Below are 20,089 nucleotides of genomic sequence, written 5' to 3' on the forward strand. Positions count from 1 at the left end.
TTTGGATCTTCTTTTGCTGCTGGTTCGGTCAATATTGTTTGGAGAGAGATCAAACTAACAGCTTTAGAATCAGCGCAAAAAGGGCGTGAACACAAAGCGCGGACCCGCCGACAGATCAGAATCAGCGAGCTGTCGGCTTTCAGCCCCGACCGTGTCCGTGCCCTCAGGTGAGAAAGGCGACATCTCTCTGATTCTGTGTGTTTACGTCTTTGTGCAGAAGCCGTGTACCTGCTCTCATTTACTGTCTTAGCTGTTTGGTGGTTGTTGAAATTTTGTGAGGTTTCACCAGAGATTCTGGCATTTCGGGCAAAATAAATTTATATTAAAAAATCGATTCAGGATTTTAATGAATCGATTTCACGTTATCCAAGCCAGAATCGATTTTAATTAATAAATCGATTATAAAAACCCACCCCTACTTTTTTAGACGAATCCCTGTCTGCAATAAGCACGTGACTCATTTATGTTAAATGCCCATGAAATCTGTCATATCTATTCAAGATCCCACACGTGGTCTCTTTAATATTCCCTCTTTACCTTGAATAGTGTCGCTGCAGTCAACACCTTGAGATGATAAAGCGGTGGCTGATTAAATAGGATCAAAGCAATTTTTGATTAGTAGAAACATTTAGTAACAAAAGTTCTCTTGACTCTGAACGGTTGAACAATTTACCTGCTGTAACTGTCTGTTCCTGACAAGGAGCCGGATCACTACCTAAGTTCTCGCAGGATCTGTCTTCATTTGTATTTGCTGACTGTGTTATTCCTTCACTGAACTCTGTAAAAAAGAAATCACAGTTTTGTTTGTGGAGTCACAGAAAGTTAGCTGACTGAAGCAAAAAAGAATTCTAATCAGTGATGTTTCAGAAATAGTTTAACTTCCGTAGCAGCCTAGGACTTCCAATCTCTACATATTTAACATTATTGTGCCCCAAAAATCATCTTGGATCAGGCATCTGCAGCATCCTTAATGGAGATTTTTTTAACAAAGCCCAGGGCAACAGTAATTCCCTTTTTAATCTTGGCACAATAAAACTCATAATAACTCCTAGGTGAGATATCTCATTTGCAACATTTTTTAGAAAACTTGACCTCCGACCTTGACCTTAAGTTGAGGTCACTGAGATTCAAACTCATCCAAGGTTTTATTAGATGTACCTATGGTATGAACTCCAAAATCCTATGTCGCCTCATTCTCGACTTATCACACTCAAAACCTTGGGTGTTAGCCCCGCCCACCCGGCAGGGTGACGATGATACCCCATTAGCTTTTTATGGCTGAGGGATCAAAATCATCCTGATCATTGAAAATCTGTTCTAGGTCCAGCAGCAACAAAAGGAAAAGCTGAATCTGTTGGGACACAGGAAGACAGAGTCCTGCTTTTTCTTCTTTTGTCTTCCACTTCTTCACCTTCCTCTGTTTTTTAAGAACACACTACACACCATGCTGAGTATGCCAAGTTTGATCCCAACAGTTCTTTGGGAATCACCTGTTTTAGTGCAAAATGCCCATCTTTAGCATTTTTAAGAGCTCTGGGGGAAAAATGATATGTTTTTAGCAAAGTAACAAAGGTCCTAAAAATACAATTCAATATCAGTTCTTTGTAGTCTGTTACAACAGCGGCTCATCCCTTGAAAAGCACCCAGTGTCCAAAGAAATGTTTTAAAACTCCTTCAGAAAGCCCGGAGAGCTCTGTCATTGCTATTTAACAATAAAGTCTGCCTCCTTGGAAGAAAAAAGAAAGGAGGAAAAATGAGGGGAATAAGGAGGAAAGGCCAGTGTTATTTAAACATGTACTTCATAACAAAAATAACATATATATATATATATATATATATATATATATATAAAAACAAAACAAAAGAACAAATGTACTAAGATTACCGCTAGTAACTTGTGGCTCTTCAGTTTGACTAGCCTCTGGGGTGGTAGGACCGATGTTTTCAACATCATTACTGCGGTCATCTAACTGCTGCGTGTGCTGTGTTGTGCTCTCAGGTTTGTCCTGTCTTTCTTCTGAAGCTGAAAAATTGTTCACAGGGGAAAAACAAGTTTATACAAATAAAACATGGTAAAGAAAAGAGAAAAATAACTTACACACTCCTAGTTTTGCTCATGGAGTCATAGAAAGTTGGCAGACTGAAGCAAAAAGTTTAAGGAACAAATTCTAGTCAGTGATGTTCCAAAAAGTTCTGACTCACCATCTCCAAAATGATTATCTGAGTTGTTCTTGGTTGAGATGTTTTCATTTAGCTCAGGTTCCGGTTCATCGACCTGGTTATCCTTTTTGTCATTCGGGATTTGTGAAGGGGTTAATTCTGATGGTTCGTTCTTTGTGACGCAACTTTCATCTAACGAAATAAAAACAGTTTCACTTTCACAACATCCTAAGACTTTGGATCTCTAAACATTTCTAAACATTTATGATTCTTGTGTCCCATAGGATTAAGCAAGTGCTTCATCTTTAAATATGACTAGAAAACTTTTATTACAGCAGTAGTTTCCTTTTTAATCATAGAACGAGGCTAAATGTATGTTTTAAACCAAATTAAATACAGACTTTGTCTTTCAAATAAATCCATAATGATATCTGAATCAGCTGTTACAATACTCTGACAGGAACACTGACTTGTTTCTCATTGTCTGATAACAATTGTTTGCCATCAGTTTGACTAGGATTGCTTTTCTTCTCCGTCTGTGTGCTGTCCTTATTGGGAGAATGTGCTTCTGCAACAAGCAGCACCTCTTTTTTATAGGGCTGGGTATCGTCACTGATTTCTAGAATCGATTTGTTTCTGATTCACAAGGTCCCAGATCGATTCGATCCACGATTCGATTCAATTCGATTTGAATCTGGGAAATTTTGACAGTCAGAAATATTATAAATCAGATCAGTACATTTACATATTTTTGTATCTATAAAAAGGAAGCTGACACACACAAGACTTTATCAAAGGTGTGAGCGTCACAGCAGATGCCTTTGTGTCAAAGTAGCTGAAGATAAAACACAGAAAAACATGAAGGTGGTTTTCCTGGCCTGGGATTTAATAAAAATATTCTGCAGTACATCAAAAACGAAAGAAAACCATTAATCAACATATGAACGTTACCTCTGAAGTTACAGTGGTTTTATTAGAGACACAGCTAAGCGTTTTGCATTTTGCATAATTTTAAAAAAGTTTAAATTTGTTCAGTATTGAACGGCAGAAATTAGGTTTTCTTTTCGGAAGTATGTAAAAGGAAAAAAAACAGCGGCCAACAGCGCTGTAAACAACGGTAGACTTAACAAGCAAGCGAATAATGCAGAAAACAGAGAGAGAGAGAGAGAGAGCTCTGCATGAAGTGTGATTTTATGGTGGTGGAAGCAAAACAGTAAAAGTCAGAGTGAATTCATGACGATGTTTATGTGAAGCGTAGTTTGGATCTTCTTTTGCTGCTGGTTCGGTCAATATTGTTTGGAGAGAGATCAAACTAACAGCTTTAGAATCAGCGCAAAAAGGGCGTGAACACAAAGCGCAGACCCGCCGACAGATCAGAATCAGCGAGCTGTCGGCTTTCAGCCCCGACCGTGTCCGTGCCCTCAGGTGAGAAAGGCGACATCTCTCTGATGCTGATCCGCGCTGTGTGTTTACGTCTTTGTGCAGAAGCCGTGTACCTGCTCTCATTTACTGTCTTAGCTGTTTGGTGGTTGTTGAAATTTTGTGAGGTTTCACCAGAGATTCTGGCATTTCGGGCAAAATAAATTTATATTAAAAAATCGATTCAGGATTTTAATGAATCGATTTCACGTTATCCAAGCCAGAATCGATTTTAATTAATAAATCGATTATAAAAACCCACCCCTACTTTTTTAGACGAATCCCTGTCTGCAATAAGCACGTGACTCATTTATGTTAAATGCCCATGAAATCTGTCATATCTATTCAAGATCCCACACGTGGTCTCTTTAATATTCCTTCCTTACCTTGAATAGTGTCGCTGCAGTCAACACCTTGAGATGATAAAGCGGTGGCTGATTAAATAGGATCAAAGCAATTTTTGATTAGTAGAAACATTTGGTAAAAAATGTTCTCTTGACTCTGAACGGTTGAACAATTTACCTGCTGTAACTGTCTGTTCCTGACAAGGAGCCGGATCACTACCTAAGTTCTCGCAGGATCCGTCTTCATTTGTATTTGCTGACTGTGTTATTCCTTCACTGAACTCTGTAAAAAAGAAATCACAGTTTTGTTTGTGGAGTCACAGAAAGTTAGCTGACTGAAGCAAAAAAGAATTCTAATCAGTGATGTTTCAGAAACAGTTTAACTTCCATAGCAGCCTAGGACTTCCGATCCTTCCGATCACATCAACCAGCATGGTTGATGATGTTCCAAAGTGGGGTATATAATATAACTGATTTTTGACTAATATCTGAATTATGTGCTGTAACACTTGGACAGAAGCACTGACCTGAAGCTTCACTAGGTTTGCTTTCCTCCTCCGTCGGTGCGCTGTCCTCAAAAGGAACACATTCATGTCCTGTATCTAGCAAGTGAAAATAAAAAATAAAATAAACAATAAAAGGTGAATCAAATAGACCATTACGGCAAGGCTGGGATGGTCCATTTGGTAAAGTTCTAGTCAGTGATGTTCCAAAAAGCTCTGACTAGCCATCTCCAAAATGATTATCCGAGTTGTTCTTGGTTGAGATGTTTTCATTTAGCTCAGGTTCCGGTTCATCGACCTGGTTATCCTTTTTGTCATTCGGGATTTGTGAAGGGGTTAATTCTGATGGTTTGTGACGCAACTTTCATCTAACGAAATAAAAACAGTTTAACTTTCACAACATCCTAAGACTTTGGATCTCTAAACATTTCTAAACATTTATGATTCTTGTGTCCCATAGGATTAAGCAAGTGCTTCATCTTTAAATATGACTAGAAAACTTTTATTACAGCAGTAGTTTCCTTTTTAATCATAGAACGAGGCTAAATGTATGTTTTAAACCAAATTAAATACAGACTTTGTCTTTCAAATAAATCCATAATAATATCTGAATCAGCTGTTACAATACTCTGACAGGAACACTGACTTGTTTCTCATTGTTTGATAACAATTGTTTGCCATCAGTTTGACTAGGATTGCTTTTCTTCTCCGTCTGTGTGCTGTCCTTATTGGGAGAATGTGCTTCTGCAACAAGCAGCACCTCTTTTTTATAGGGCTGGGTATCGTCACTGATTTCTAGAATCGATTTGTTTCCGATTCACAAGGTCCCAGATCGATTCGATCCACGATTCGATTCAATTCGATTTGATTCTGGGAAATTTTGACAGTCAGAAATATTATAAATCAGATCAGTACATTTACATATTTTTGTATCTATAAAAAGGAAGCTGACACACACAAGACTTTATCAAAGGTGTGAGCATCACAGCAGATGCCTTTGTGTCAAAGTAGCTGAAGATAAAACACAGAAAAACATGAAGGTGGTTTTCCTGGCCTGGGATTTAATAAAAATATTCTGCAGTACATCAAAAACGAAAGAAAACCATTAATCAACATATGAACGTTACCTCTGAAGTTACAGTGGTTTTATTAGAGACACAGCTAAGCGTTTTGCATTTTGCATAATTTTAAAAAAGTTTAAATTTGTTCAGTATTGAACGGCAGAAATTAGGTTTTCTTTTCGGAAGTATGTAAAAGGAAAAAAAACAGCGGCCAACAGCGCTGTAAACAACGGTAGACTTAACAAGCAAGCGAATAATGCAGAAAACAGAGAGAGAGAGAGCTCTGCATGAAGTGTGATTTTATGGTGGTGGAAGCAAAACAGTAAAAGTCAGAGTGAATTCATGACGATGTTTATGTGAAGCGTAGTTTGGATCTTCTTTTGCTGCTGGTTCGGTCAATATTGTTTGGAGAGAGATCAAACTAACAGCTTTAGAATCAGCGCAAAAAGGGCGTGAACACAAAGCGCGGACCCGCCGACAGATCAGAATCAGCGAGCTGTCGGCTTTCAGCCCCGACCGTGTCCGTGCCCTCAGGTGAGAAAGGCGACATCTCTCTGATTCTGTGTGTTTACGTCTTTGTGCAGAAGCCGTGTACCTCCTCTCATTTACTGTCTTAGCTGTTTGGTGGTTGTTGAAATTTTGTGAGGTTTCACCAGAGATTCTGGCATTTCGGGCAAAATAAATTTATATTAAAAAATCGATTCAGGATTTTAATGAATCGATTTCACGTTATCCAAGCCAGAATCGATTTTAATTAATAAATCGATTATAAAAACCCACCCCTACTTTTTTAGACGAATCCCTGTCTGCAATAAGCACGTGACTCATTTATGTTAAATGCCCATGAAATCTGTCATATCTATTCAAGATCCCACACGTGGTCTCTTTAATATTCCCTCTTTACCTTGAATAGTGTCGCTGCAGTCAACACCTTGAGATGATAAAGCGGTGGCTGATTAAATAGGATCAAAGCAATTTTTGATTAGTAGAAACATTTAGTAACAAAAGTTCTCTTGACTCTGAACGGTTGAACAATTTACCTGCTGTAACTGTCTGTTCCTGACAAGGAGCCGGATCACTACCTAAGTTCTCGCAGGATCTGTCTTCATTTGTATTTGCTGACTGTGTTATTCCTTCACTGAACTCTGTAAAAAAGAAATCACAGTTTTGTTTGTGGAGTCACAGAAAGTTAGCTGACTGAAGCAAAAAAGAATTCTAATCAGTGATGTTTCAGAAATAGTTTAACTTCCGTAGCAGCCTAGGACTTCCAATCTCTACATATTTAACATTATTGTGCCCCAAAAATCATCTTGGATCAGGCATCTGCAGCATCCTTAATGGAGATTTTTTTAACAAAGCCCAGGGCAACAGTAATTCCCTTTTTAATCTTGGCACAATAAAACTCATAATAACTCCTGGGTGAGATATCTCATTTGCAACATTTTTTAGAAAACTTGACCTCCGACCTTGACCTTAAGTTGAGGTCACTGAGATTCAAACTCATCCAAGGTTTTATTAGATGTACCTATGGTATGAACTCCAAAATCCTATGTCGCCTCATTCTCGACTTATCACACTCAAAACCTTGGGTGTTAGCCCCGCCCACCCGGCAGGGTGACGATGATACCCCATTAGCTTTTTATGGCTGAGGGATCAAAATCATCCTGATCATTGAAAATCTGTTCTAGGTCCAGCAGCAACAAAAGGAAAAGCTGAATCTGTTGGGACACAGGAAGACAGAGTCCTGCTTTTTCTTCTTTTGTCTTCCACTTCTTCACCTTCCTCTGTTTTTTAAGAACACACTACACACCATGCTGAGTATGCCAAGTTTGATCCCAACAGTTCTTTGGGAATCACCTGTTTTAGTGCAAAATGCCCATCTTTAGCATTTTTAAGAGCTCTGGGGGAAAAATGATATGTTTTTAGCAAAGTAACAAAGGTCCTAAAAATACAATTCAATATCAGTTCTTTGTAGTCTGTTACAACAGCGGCTCATCCCTTGAAAAGCACCCAGTGTCCAAAGAAATGTTTTAAAACTCCTTCAGAAAGCCCGGAGAGCTCTGTCATTGCTATTTAACAATAAAGTCTGCCTCCTTGGAAGAAAAAAGAAAGGAGGAAAAATGAGGGGAATAAGGAGGAAAGGCCAGTGTTATTTAAACATGTACTTCATAACAAAAATAACATATATATATATATATATATATATAAAAACAAAACAAAAGAACAAATGTACTAAGATTACCGCTAGTAACTTGTGGCTCTTCAGTTTGACTAGCCTCTGGGGTGGTAGGACCGATGTTTTCAACATCATTACTGCGGTCATCTAACTGCTGCGTGTGCTGTGTTGTGCTCTCAGGTTTGTCCTGTCTTTCTTCTGAAGCTGAAAAATTGTTCACAGGGGAAAAACAAGTTTATACAAATAAAACATGGTAAAGAAAAGAGAAAAATAACTTACACACTCCTAGTTTTGCTCATGGAGTCATAGAAAGTTGGCAGACTGAAGCAAAAAGTTTAAGGAACAAATTCTAGTCAGTGATGTTCCAAAAAGTTCTGACTCACCATCTCCAAAATGATTATCTGAGTTGTTCTTGGTTGAGATGTTTTCATTTAGCTCAGGTTCCGGTTCATCGACCTGGTTATCCTTTTTGTCATTCGGGATTTGTGAAGGGGTTAATTCTGATGGTTCGTTCTTTGTGACGCAACTTTCATCTAACGAAATAAAAACAGTTTCACTTTCACAACATCCTAAGACTTTGGATCTCTAAACATTTCTAAACATTTATGATTCTTGTGTCCCATAGGATTAAGCAAGTGCTTCATCTTTAAATATGACTAGAAAACTTTTATTACAGCAGTAGTTTCCTTTTTAATCATAGAACGAGGCTAAATGTATGTTTTAAACCAAATTAAATACAGACTTTGTCTTTCAAATAAATCCATAATAATATCTGAATCAGCTGTTACAATACTCTGACAGGAACACTGACTTGTTTCTCATTGTCTGATAACAATTGTTTGCCATCAGTTTGACTAGGATTGCTTTTCTTCTCCGTCTGTGTGCTGTCCTTATTGGGAGAATGTGCTTCTGCAACAAGCAGCACCTCTTTTTTATAGGGCTGGGTATCGTCACTGATTTCTAGAATCGATTTGTTTCTGATTCACAAGGTCCCAGATCGATTCGATCCACGATTCGATTCAATTCGATTCAATTCGATTTGAATCTGGGAAATTTTGACAGTCAGAAATATTATAAATCAGATCAGTACATTTACATATTTTTGTATCTATAAAAAGGAAGCTGACACACACAAGACTTTATCAAAGGTGTGAGCGTCACAGCAGATGCCTTTGTGTCAAAGTAGCTGAAGATAAAACACAGAAAAACATGAAGGTGGTTTTCCTGGCCTGGGATTTAATAAAAATATTCTGCAGTACATCAAAAACGAAAGAAAACCATTAATCAACATATGAACGTTACCTCTGAAGTTACAGCGGTTTTATTAGAGACACAGCTAAGCGTTTTGCATTTTGCATAATTTTAAAAAAGTTTAAATTTGTTCAGTATTGAACGGCAGAAATTAGGTTTTCTTTTCGGAAGTATGTAAAAGGAAAAAAAACAGCGGCCAACAGCGCTGTAAACAACGGTAGACTTAACAAGCAAGCGAATAATGCAGAAAACAGAGAGAGAGAGAGCTCTGCATGAAGTGTGATTTTATGGTGGTGGAAGCAAAACAGTAAAAGTCAGAGTGAATTCATGACGATGTTTATGTGAAGCGTAGTTTGGATCTTCTTTTGCTGCTGGTTCGGTCAATATTGTTTGGAGAGAGATCAAACTAACAGCTTTAGAATCAGCGCAAAAAGGGCGTGAACACAAAGCGCGGACCCGCCGACAGATCAGAATCAGCGAGCTGTCGGCTTTCAGCCCCGACCGTGTCCGTGCCCTCAGGTGAGAAAGGCGACATCTCTCTGATGCTGATCCGCGCTGTGTGTTTACGTCTTTGTGCAGAAGCCGTGTACCTGCTCTCATTTACTGTCTTAGCTGTTTGGTGGTTGTTGAAATTTTGTGAGGTTTCACCAGAGATTCTGGCATTTCGGGCAAAATAAATTTATATTAAAAAATCGATTCAGGATTTTAATGAATCGATTTCACGTTATCCAAGCCAGAATCGATTTTAATTAATAAATCGATTATAAAAACCCACCCCTACTTTTTTAGACGAATCCCTGTCTGCAATAAGCACGTGACTCATTTATGTTAAATGCCCATGAAATCTGTCATATCTATTCAAGATCCCACACGTGGTCTCTTTAATATTCCTTCTTTACCTTGAATAGTGTCGCTGCAGTCAACACCTTGAGATGATAAAGCGGTGTCTGATTAAATAGGATCAAAGCAATTTTTGATTAGTAGAAACATTTGGTAAAAAATGTTCTCTTGACTCTGAACGGTTGAACAATTTACCTGCTGTAACTGTCTGTTCCTGACAAGGAGCCGGATCACTACCTAAGTTCTCGCAGGATCCGTCTTCATTTGTATTTGCTGACTGTGTTATTCCTTCACTGAACTCTGTAAAAATGAAATCACAGTTTTGTTTGTGGAGTCACAGAAAGTTAGCTGACTGAAGCAAAAAAGAATTCTAATCAGTGATGTTTCAGAAACAGTTTAACTTCCATAGCAGCCTAGGACTTCCGATCCTTCCGATCACATCAACCAGCATGGTTGATGATGTTCCAAAGTGGGGTATATAATATAACTGATTTTTGACTAATATCTGAATTATGTGCTGTAACACTTGGACAGAAGCACTGACCTGAAGCTTCACTAGGTTTGCTTTCCTTCTCCGTCGGTGCGCTGTCCTCAAAAGGAACACATTCATGTCCTGTATCTAGCAAGTGAAAATAAAAAATAAAATAAACAATAAAAGGTGAATCAAATAGACCATTACGGCAAGGCTGGGATGGTCCATTTGGTAAAGTTCTAGTCAGTGATGTTCCAAAAAGCTCTGACTAGCCATCTCCAAAATGATTATCTGAGTTGTTCTTGGTTGAGATGTTTTCATTTAGCTCAGGTTCCGGTTCATCGACCTGGTTATCCTTTTTGTCATTCAGGATTTGTGAAGGGGTTAATTCTGATGGTTTGTGACGCAACTTTCATCTAACGAAATAAAAACAGTTTAACTTTCACAACATCCTAAGACTTTGGATCTCTAAACATTTATGATTCTTGTGTCCCATAGGATTAAGCAAGTGCTTCATCTTTAAATATGACTAGAAAACTTTTATTACAGCAGTAGTTTCCTTTTTAATCATAGAACGAGGCTAAATGTATGTTTTAAACCAAATTAAATACAGACTTTGTCTTTCAAATAAATCCATAATAATATCTGAATCAGCTGTTACAATACTCTGACAGGAACACTGACTTGTTTCTCATTGTTTGATAACAATTGTTTGCCATCAGTTTGACTAGGATTGCTTTTCTTCTCCGTCTGTGTGCTGTCCTTATTGGGAGAATGTGCTTCTGCAACAAGCAGCACCTCTTTTTTATAGGGCTGGGTATCGTCACTGATTTCTAGAATCGATTTGTTTCCGATTCACAAGGTCCCAGATCGATTCGATCCACGATTCGATTCAATTCGATTTGAATCTGGGAAATTTTGACAGTCAGAAATATTATAAATCAGATCAGTACATTTACATATTTTTGTATCTATAAAAAGGAAGCTGACACATGCAAGACTTTATCAAAGGTGTGAGCGTCACAGCAGATGCCTTTGTGTCAAAGTAGCTGAAGATAAAACACAGAAAAACATGAAGGTGGTTTTCCTGGCCTGGGATTTAATAAAAATATTCTGCAGTACATCAAAAACGAAAGAAAACCATTAATCAACATATGAACGTTACCTCTGAAGTTACAGCGGTTTTATTAGAGACACAGCTAAGCGTTTTGCATTTTGCATAATTTTAAAAAAGTTTAAATTTGTTCAGTATTGAACGGCAGAAATTAGGTTTTCTTTTCGGAAGTATGTAAAAGGAAAAAAAACAGCGGCCAACAGCGCTGTAAACAACGGTAGACTTAACAAGCAAGCGAATAATGCAGAAAACAGAGAGAGAGAGAGAGCTCTGCATGAAGTGTGATTTTATGGTGGTGGAAGCAAAACAGTAAAAGTCAGAGTGAATTCATGACGATGTTTATGTGAAGCGTAGTTTGGATCTTCTTTTGCTGCTGGTTCGGTCAATATTGTTTGGAGAGAGATCAAACTAACAGCTTTAGAATCAGCGCAAAAAGGGCGTGAACACAAAGCGCAGACCCGCCGACAGATCAGAATCAGCGAGCTGTCGGCTTTCAGCCCCGACCGTGTCCGTGCCCTCAGGTGAGAAAGGCGACATCTCTCTGATTCTGTGTGTTTACGTCTTTGTGCAGAAGCCGTGTACCTGCTCTCATTTACTGTCTTAGCTGTTTGGTGGTTGTTGAAATTTTGTGAGGTTTCACCAGAGATTCTGGCATTTCGGGCAAAATAAATTTATATTAAAAAATCGATTCAGGATTTTAATGAATCGATTTCACGTTATCCAAGCCAGAATCGATTTTAATTAATAAATCGATTATAAAAACCCACCCCTACTTTTTTAGACGAATCCCTGTCTGCAATAAGCACGTGACTCATTTATGTTAAATGCCCATGAAATCTGTCATATCTATTCAAGATCCCACACGTGGTCTCTTTAATATTCCTTCCTTACCTTGAATAGTGTCGCTGCAGTCAACACCTTGAGATGATAAAGCGGTGGCTGATTAAATAGGATCAAAGCAATTTTTGATTAGTAGAAACATTTGGTAAAAAATGTTCTCTTGACTCTGAACGGTTGAACAATTTACCTGCTGTAACTGTCTGTTCCTGACAAGGAGCCGGATCACTACCTAAGTTCTCGCAGGATCCGTCTTCATTTGTATTTGCTGACTGTGTTATTCCTTCACTGAACTCTGTAAAAATGAAATCACAGTTTTGTTTGTGGAGTCACAGAAAGTTAGCTGACTGAAGCAAAAAAGAATTCTAATCAGTGATGTTTCAGAAACAGTTTAACTTCCATAGCAGCCTAGGACTTCCGATCCTTCCGATCACATCAACCAGCATGGTTGATGATGTTCCAAAGTGGGGTATATAATATAACTGATTTTTGACTAATATCTGAATTATGTGCTGTAACACTTGGACAGAAGCACTGACCTGAAGCTTCACTAGGTTTGCTTTCCTTCTCCGTCGGTGCGCTGTCCTCAAAAGGAACACATTCATGTCCTGTATCTAGCAAGTGAAAATAAAAAATAAAATAAACAATAAAAGGTGAATCAAATAGACCATTACGGCAAGGCTGGGATGGTCCATTTGGTAAAGTTCTAGTCAGTGATGTTCCAAAAAGCTCTGACTAGCCATCTCCAAATTGATTATCTGAGTTGTTCTTGGTTGAGATGTTTTCATTTAGCTCAGGTTCCGGTTCATCGACCTGGTTATCCTTTTTGTCATTCGGGATTTGTGAAGGGGTTAATTCTGATGGTTTGTGACGCAACTTTCATCTAACGAAATAAAAACAGTTTAACTTTCACAACATCCTAAGACTTTGGATCTCTAAACATTTCTAAACATTTATGATTCTTGTGTCCCATAGGATTAAGCAAGTGCTTCATCTTTAAATATGACTAGAAAACTTTTATTACAGCAGTAGTTTCCTTTTTAATCATAGAACGAGGCTAAATGTATGTTTTAAACCAAATTAAATATAGACTTTGTCTTTCAAATAAATCCATAATAATATCTGAATCAGCTGTTACAATACTCTGACAGGAACACTGACTTGTTTCTCATTGTTTGATAACAATTGTTTGCCATCAGTTTGACTAGGATTGCTTTTCTTCTCCGTCTGTGTGCTGTCCTTATTGGGAGAATGTGCTTCTGCAACAAGCAGCACCTCTTTTTTATAGGGCTGGGTATCGTCACTGATTTCTAGAATCGATTTGTTTCCGATTCACAAGGTCCCAGATCGATTCGATCCACGATTCGATTCAATTCGATTTGAATCTGGGAAATTTTGACAGTCAGAAATATTATAAATCAGATCAGTACATTTACATATTTTTGTATCTATAAAAAGGAAGCTGACACACACAAGACTTTATCAAAGGTCTGAGCGTCACAGCAGATGCCTTTGTGTCAAAGTAGCTGAAGATAAAACACAGAAAAACATGAAGGTGGTTTTCCTGGCCTGGGATTTAATAAAAATATTCTGCAGTACATCAAAAACGAAAGAAAACCATTAATCAACATATGAACGTTACCTCTGAAGTTACAGCGGTTTTATTAGAGACACAGCTAAGCGTTTTGCATTTTGCATAATTTTAAAAAAGTTTAAATTTGTTCAGTATTGAACGGCAGAAATTAGGTTTTCTTTTCGGAAGTATGTAAAAGGAAAAAAAACAGCGGCCAACAGCGCTGTAAACAACGGTAGACTTAACAAGCAAGCGAATAATGCAGAAAACAGAGAGAGAGAGAGCTCTGCATGAAGTGTGATTTTATGGTGGTGGAAGCAAAACAGTAAAAGTCAGAGTGAATTCATGACGATGTTTATGTGAAGCGTAGTTTGGATCTTCTTTTGCTGCTGGTTCGGTCAATATTGTTTGGAGAGAGATCAAACTAACAGCTTTAGAATCAGCGCAAAAAGGGCGTGAACACAAAGCGCAGACCCGCCGACAGATCAGAATCAGCGAGCTGTCGGCTTTCAGCCCCGACCGTGTCCGTGCCCTCAGGTGAGAAAGGCGACATCTCTCTGATGCTGATCCGCGCTGTGTGTTTACGTCTTTGTGCAGAAGCCGTGTACCTGCTCTCATTTACTGTCTTAGCTGTTTGGTGGTTGTTGAAATTTTGTGAGGTTTCACCAGAGATTCTGGCATTTCGGGCAAAATAAATTTATATTAAAAAATCGATTCAGGATTTTAATGAATCGATTTCACGTTATCCAAGCCAGAATCGATTTTAATTAATAAATCGATTATAAAAACCCACCCCTACTTTTTTAGACGAATCCCTGTCTGCAATAAGCACGTGACTCATTTATGTTAAATGCCCATGAAATCTGTCATATCTATTCAAGATCCCACACGTGGTCTCTTTAATATTCCTTCCTTACCTTGAATAGTGTCGCTGCAGTCAACACCTTGAGATGATAAAGCGGTGGCTGATTAAATAGGATCAAAGCAATTTTTGATTAGTAGAAACATTTGGTAAAAAATGTTCTCTTGACTCTGAACGGTTGAACAATTTACCTGCTGTAACTGTCTGTTCCTGACAAGGAGCCGGATCACTACCTAAGTTCTCGCAGGATCCGTCTTCATTTGTATTTGCTGACTGTGTTATTCCTTCACTGAACTCTGTAAAAAAGAAATCACAGTTTTGTTTGTGGAGTCACAGAAAGTTAGCTGACTGAAGCAAAAAAGAATTCTAATCAGTGATGTTTCAGAAACAGTTTAACTTCCATAGCAGCCTAGGACTTCCGATCCTTCCGATCACATCAACCAGCATGGTTGATGATGTTCCAAAGTGGGGTATATAATATAACTGATTTTTGACTAATATCTGAATTATGTGCTGTAACACTTGGACAGAAGCACTGACCTGAAGCTTCACTAGGTTTGCTTTCCTCCTCCGTCGGTGCGCTGTCCTCAAAAGGAACACATTCATGTCCTGTATCTAGCAAGTGAAAATAAAAAATAAAATAAACAATAAAAGGTGAATCAAATAGACCATTACGGCAAGGCTGGGATGGTCCATTTGGTAAAGTTCTAGTCAGTGATGTTCCAAAAAGCTCTGACTAGCCATCTCCAAAATGATTATCTGAGTTGTTCTTGGTTGAGATGTTTTCATTTAGCTCAGGTTCCGGTTCATCGACCTGGTTATCCTTTTTGTCATTCGGGATTTGTGAAGGGGTTAATTCTGATGGTTTGTGACGCAACTTTCATCTAACGAAATAAAAACAGTTTAACTTTCACAACATCCTAAGACTTTGGATCTCTAAACATTTCTAAACATTTATGATTCTTGTGTCCCATAGGATTAAGCAAGTGCTTCATCTTTAAATATGACTAGAAAACTTTTATTACAGCAGTAGTTTCCTTTTTAATCATAGAACGAGGCTAAATGTATGTTTTAAACCAAATTAAATACAGACTTTGTCTTTCAAATAAATCCATAATAATATCTGAATCAGCTGTTACAATACTCTGACAGGAACACTGACTTGTTTCTCATTGTCTGATAACAATTGTTTGCCATCAGTTTGACTAGGATTGCTTTTCTTCTCCGTCTGTGTGCTGTCCTTATTGGGAGAATGTGCTTCTGCAACAAGCAGCACCTCTTTTTTATAGGGCTGGGTATCGTCACTGATTTCTAGAATCGATTTGTTTCTGATTCACAAGGTCCCAGATCGATTCGATCCACGATTCGATTCAATTCGATTCAATTCGATTTGAATCTGGGAAATTTTGACAGTCAGAAATATTATAAATCAGATCAGTACATTTACATATTTTTGTATCTATAAAAAGGAAGCTGACACACACAAGACTTTATCAAAGGTGTGAGCGTCACAGCAGATGCCTTTGTGTCAAAGTAGCTGAAGATAAAACACAGAAAAACATGAAGGTGGTTTTCCTGGCCTGGGATTTAATAAAAATATTCTGCAGTACATCAAAAACGAAAGAAAACCATTAATCAACATATGAACGTTACCTCTGAAGTTACAGCGGTTTTATTAGAGACACAGCTAAGCGTTTTGCATTTTGCATAATTTTAAAAAAGTTTAAATTTGTTCAGTATTGAACGGCAGAAATTAGGTTTTCTTTTCGGAAGTATGTAAAAGGAAAAAAAACAGCGGCCAACAGCGCTGTAAACAACGGTAGACTTAACAAGCAAGCGAATAATGCAGAAAACAGAGAGAGAGAGAGAGAGAGCTCTGCATGAAGTGTGATTTTATGGTGGTGGAAGCAAAACAGTAAAAGTCAGAGTGAATTCATGACGATGTTTATGTGAAGCGTAGTTTGGATCTTCTTTTGCTGCTGGTTCGGTCAATATTGTTTGGAGAGAGATCAAACTAACAGCTTTAGAATCAGCGCAAAAAGGGCGTGAACACAAAGCGCGGACCCGCCGACAGATCAGAATCAGCGAGCTGTCGGCTTTCAGCCCCGACCGTGTCCGTGCCCTCAGGTGAGAAAGGCGACATCTCTCTGATGCTGATCCGCGCTGTGTGTTTACGTCTTTGTGCAGAAGCCGTGTACCTGCTCTCATTTACTGTCTTAGCTGTTTGGTGGTTGTTGAAATTTTGTGAGGTTTCACCAGAGATTCTGGCATTTCGGGCAAAATAAATTTATATTAAAAAATCGATTCAGGATTTTAATGAATCGATTTCACGTTATCCAAGCCAGAATCGATTTTAATTAATAAATCGATTATAAAAACCCACCCCTACTTTTTTAGACGAATCCCTGTCTGCAATAAGCACGTGACTCATTTATGTTAAATGCCCATGAAATCTGTCATATCTATTCAAGATCCCACACGTGGTCTCTTTAATATTCCTTCTTTACCTTGAATAGTGTCGCTGCAGTCAACACCTTGAGATGATAAAGCGGTGGCTGATTAAATAGGATCAAAGCAATTTTTGATTAGTAGAAACATTTGGTAAAAAATGTTCTCTTGACTCTGAACGGTTGAACAATTTACCTGCTGTAACTGTCTGTTCCTGACAAGGAGCCGGATCACTACCTAAGTTCTCGCAGGATCCGTCTTCATTTGTATTTGCTGACTGTGTTATTCCTTCACTGAACTCTGTAAAAATGAAATCACAGTTTTGTTTGTGGAGTCACAGAAAGTTAGCTGACTGAAGCAAAAAAGAATTCTAATCAGTGATGTTTCAGAAACAGTTTAACTTCCATAGCAGCCTAGGACTTCCGATCCTTCCGATCACATCAACCAGCATGGTTGATGATGTTCCAAAGTGGGGTATATAATATAACTGATTTTTGACTAATATCTGAATTATGTGCTGTAACACTTGGACAGAAGCACTGACCTGAAGCTTCACTAGGTTTGCTTTCCTTCTCCGTCGGTGCGCTGTCCTCAAAAGGAACACATTCATGTCCTGTATCTAGCAAGTGAAAATAAAAAATAAAATAAACAATAAAAGGTGAATCAAATAGACCATTACGGCAAGGCTGGGATGGTCCATTTGGTAAAGTTCTAGTCAGTGATGTTCCAAAAAGCTCTGACTAGCCATCTCCAAAATGATTATCTGAGTTGTTCTTGGTTGAGATGTTTTCATTTAGCTCAGGTTCCGGTTCATCGACCTGGTTATCCTTTTTGTCATTCAGGATTTGTGAAGGGGTTAATTCTGATGGTTTGTGACGCAACTTTCATCTAACGAAATAAAAACAGTTTAACTTTCACAACATCCTAAGACTTTGGATCTCTAAACATTTATGATTCTTGTGTCCCATAGGATTAAGCAAGTGCTTCATCTTTAAATATGACTAGAAAACTTTTATTACAGCAGTAGTTTCCTTTTTAATCATAGAACGAGGCTAAATGTATGTTTTAAACCAAATTAAATACAGACTTTGTCTTTCAAATAAATCCATAATAATATCTGAATCAGCTGTTACAATACTCTGACAGGAACACTGACTTGTTTCTCATTGTTTGATAACAATTGTTTGCCATCAGTTTGACTAGGATTGCTTTTCTTCTCCGTCTGTGTGCTGTCCTTATTGGGAGAATGTGCTTCTGCAACAAGCAGCACCTCTTTTTTATAGGGCTGGGTATCGTCACTGATTTCTAGAATCGATTTGTTTCCGATTCACAAGGTCCCAGATCGATTCGATCCACGATTCGATTCAATTCGATTTGAATCTGGGAAATTTTGACAGTCAGAAATATTATAAATCAGATCAGTACATTTACATATTTTTGTATCTATAAAAAGGAAGCTGACACACACAAGACTTTATCAAAGGTGTGAGCGTCACAGCAGATGCCTTTGTGTCAAAGTAGCTGAAGATAAAACACAGAAAAACATGAAGGTGGTTTTCCTGGCCTGGGATTTAATAAAAATATTCTGCAGTACATCAAAAACGAAAGAAAACCATTAATCAACATATGAACGTTACCTCTGAAGTTACAGCGGTTTTATTAGAGACACAGCTAAGCGTTTTGCATTTTGCATAATTTTAAAAAAGTTTAAATTTGTTCAGTATTGAACGGCAGAAATTAGGTTTTCTTTTCGGAAGTATGTAAAAGGAAAAAAAACAGCGGCCAACAGCGCTGTAAACAACGGTAGACTTAACAAGCAAGCGAATAATGCAGAAAACAGAGAGAGAGAGAGAGCTCTGCATGAAGTGTGATTTTATGGTGGTGGAAGCAAAACAGTAAAAGTCAGAGTGAATTCATGACGATGTTTATGTGAAGCGTAGTTTGGATCTTCTTTTGCTGCTGGTTCGGTCAATATTGTTTGGAGAGAGATCAAACTAACAGCTTTAGAATCAGCGCAAAAAGGGCGTGAACACAAAGCGCAGACCCGCCGACAGATCAGAATCAGCGAGCTGTCGGCTTTCAGCCCCGACCGTGTCCGTGCCCTCAGGTGAGAAAGGCGACATCTCTCTGATTCTGTGTGTTTACGTCTTTGTGCAGAAGCCGTGTACCTGCTCTCATTTACTGTCTTAGCTGTTTGGTGGTTGTTGAAATTTTGTGAGGTTTCACCAGAGATTCTGGCATTTCGGGCAAAATAAATTTATATTAAAAAATCGATTCAGGATTTTAATGAATCGATTTCACGTTATCCAAGCCAGAATCGATTTTAATTAATAAATCGATTATAAAAACCCACCCCTACTTTTTTAGACGAATCCCTGTCTGCAATAAGCACGTGACTCATTTATGTTAAATGCCCATGAAATCTGTCATATCTATTCAAGATCCCACACGTGGTCTCTTTAATATTCCTTCTTTACCTTGAATAGTGTCGCTGCAGTCAACACCTTGAGATGATAAAGCGGTGGCTGATTAAATAGGATCAAAGCAATTTTTGATTAGTAGAAACATTTAGTAACAAAAGTTCTCTTGACTCTGAACGGTTGAACAATTTACCTGCTGTAACTGTCTGTTCCTGACAAGGAGCCGGATCACTACCTAAGTTCTCGCAGGATCCGTCTTCATTTGTATTTGCTGACTGTGTTATTCCTTCACTGAACTCTGTAAAAAAGAAATCACAGTTTTGTTTGTGGAGTCACAGAAAGTTAGCTGACTGAAGCAAAAAAGAATTCTAATCAGTGATGTTTCAGAAATAGTTTAACTTCCGTAGCAGCCTAGGACTTCCAATCTCTACATATTTAATATTATTGTGCCCCAAAAATCATCTTGGATCAGGCATCTGCAGCATCCTTAATGGAGATTTCTTTTAACAAAGCCCAGGGCAACAGTAAATCCCTTTTTAATCTTGGCACAATAAAACTCATAATAACTCCTAGGTGAGATATCTCATTTGCAACATTTTCAGAAAACTT

The 20,089-nt window shown here is 38.2% G+C and overlaps 1 protein-coding gene across 1 annotated transcript in view; it reads right to left on the bottom strand.

Annotated features, from left to right (window-relative positions):
• Positions 1-20,089, bottom strand: part of LOC134621288 (uncharacterized) — a 41,202-nt gene that overhangs the window by 18,589 nt on the left and 2,524 nt on the right. Inside the window, exons 4-28 of the mRNA XM_065469777.1 lie at positions 19,674-19,778; positions 19,538-19,585; positions 17,605-17,679; positions 17,256-17,360; positions 17,120-17,167; positions 15,153-15,227; positions 14,804-14,908; positions 14,668-14,715; positions 12,717-12,791; positions 12,368-12,472; positions 12,232-12,279; positions 10,299-10,373; positions 9,950-10,054; positions 9,814-9,840; positions 8,047-8,196; positions 7,730-7,867; positions 6,528-6,632; positions 6,392-6,439; positions 4,451-4,525; positions 4,102-4,206; positions 3,966-4,013; positions 2,203-2,352; positions 1,886-2,023; positions 674-778; positions 538-585 (exon numbers count right to left, since the gene is read on the bottom strand). Of these exons, the coding sequence (XP_065325849.1) occupies positions 538-585; positions 674-778; positions 1,886-2,023; positions 2,203-2,352; positions 3,966-4,013; positions 4,102-4,206; positions 4,451-4,525; positions 6,392-6,439; positions 6,528-6,632; positions 7,730-7,867; positions 8,047-8,196; positions 9,814-9,840; positions 9,950-10,054; positions 10,299-10,373; positions 12,232-12,279; positions 12,368-12,472; positions 12,717-12,791; positions 14,668-14,715; positions 14,804-14,908; positions 15,153-15,227; positions 17,120-17,167; positions 17,256-17,360; positions 17,605-17,679; positions 19,538-19,585; positions 19,674-19,778 (2,154 nt within the window). The remainder of the gene's footprint in view (positions 1-537; positions 586-673; positions 779-1,885; positions 2,024-2,202; positions 2,353-3,965; positions 4,014-4,101; positions 4,207-4,450; positions 4,526-6,391; positions 6,440-6,527; positions 6,633-7,729; positions 7,868-8,046; positions 8,197-9,813; positions 9,841-9,949; positions 10,055-10,298; positions 10,374-12,231; positions 12,280-12,367; positions 12,473-12,716; positions 12,792-14,667; positions 14,716-14,803; positions 14,909-15,152; positions 15,228-17,119; positions 17,168-17,255; positions 17,361-17,604; positions 17,680-19,537; positions 19,586-19,673; positions 19,779-20,089) is intronic.

This window comes from Pelmatolapia mariae, linkage group LG23, assembly GCF_036321145.2.
Source record: "Pelmatolapia mariae isolate MD_Pm_ZW linkage group LG23, Pm_UMD_F_2, whole genome shotgun sequence".
In the NCBI taxonomy this organism is placed as follows: Eukaryota; Metazoa; Chordata; class Actinopteri; order Cichliformes; family Cichlidae; genus Pelmatolapia; species Pelmatolapia mariae.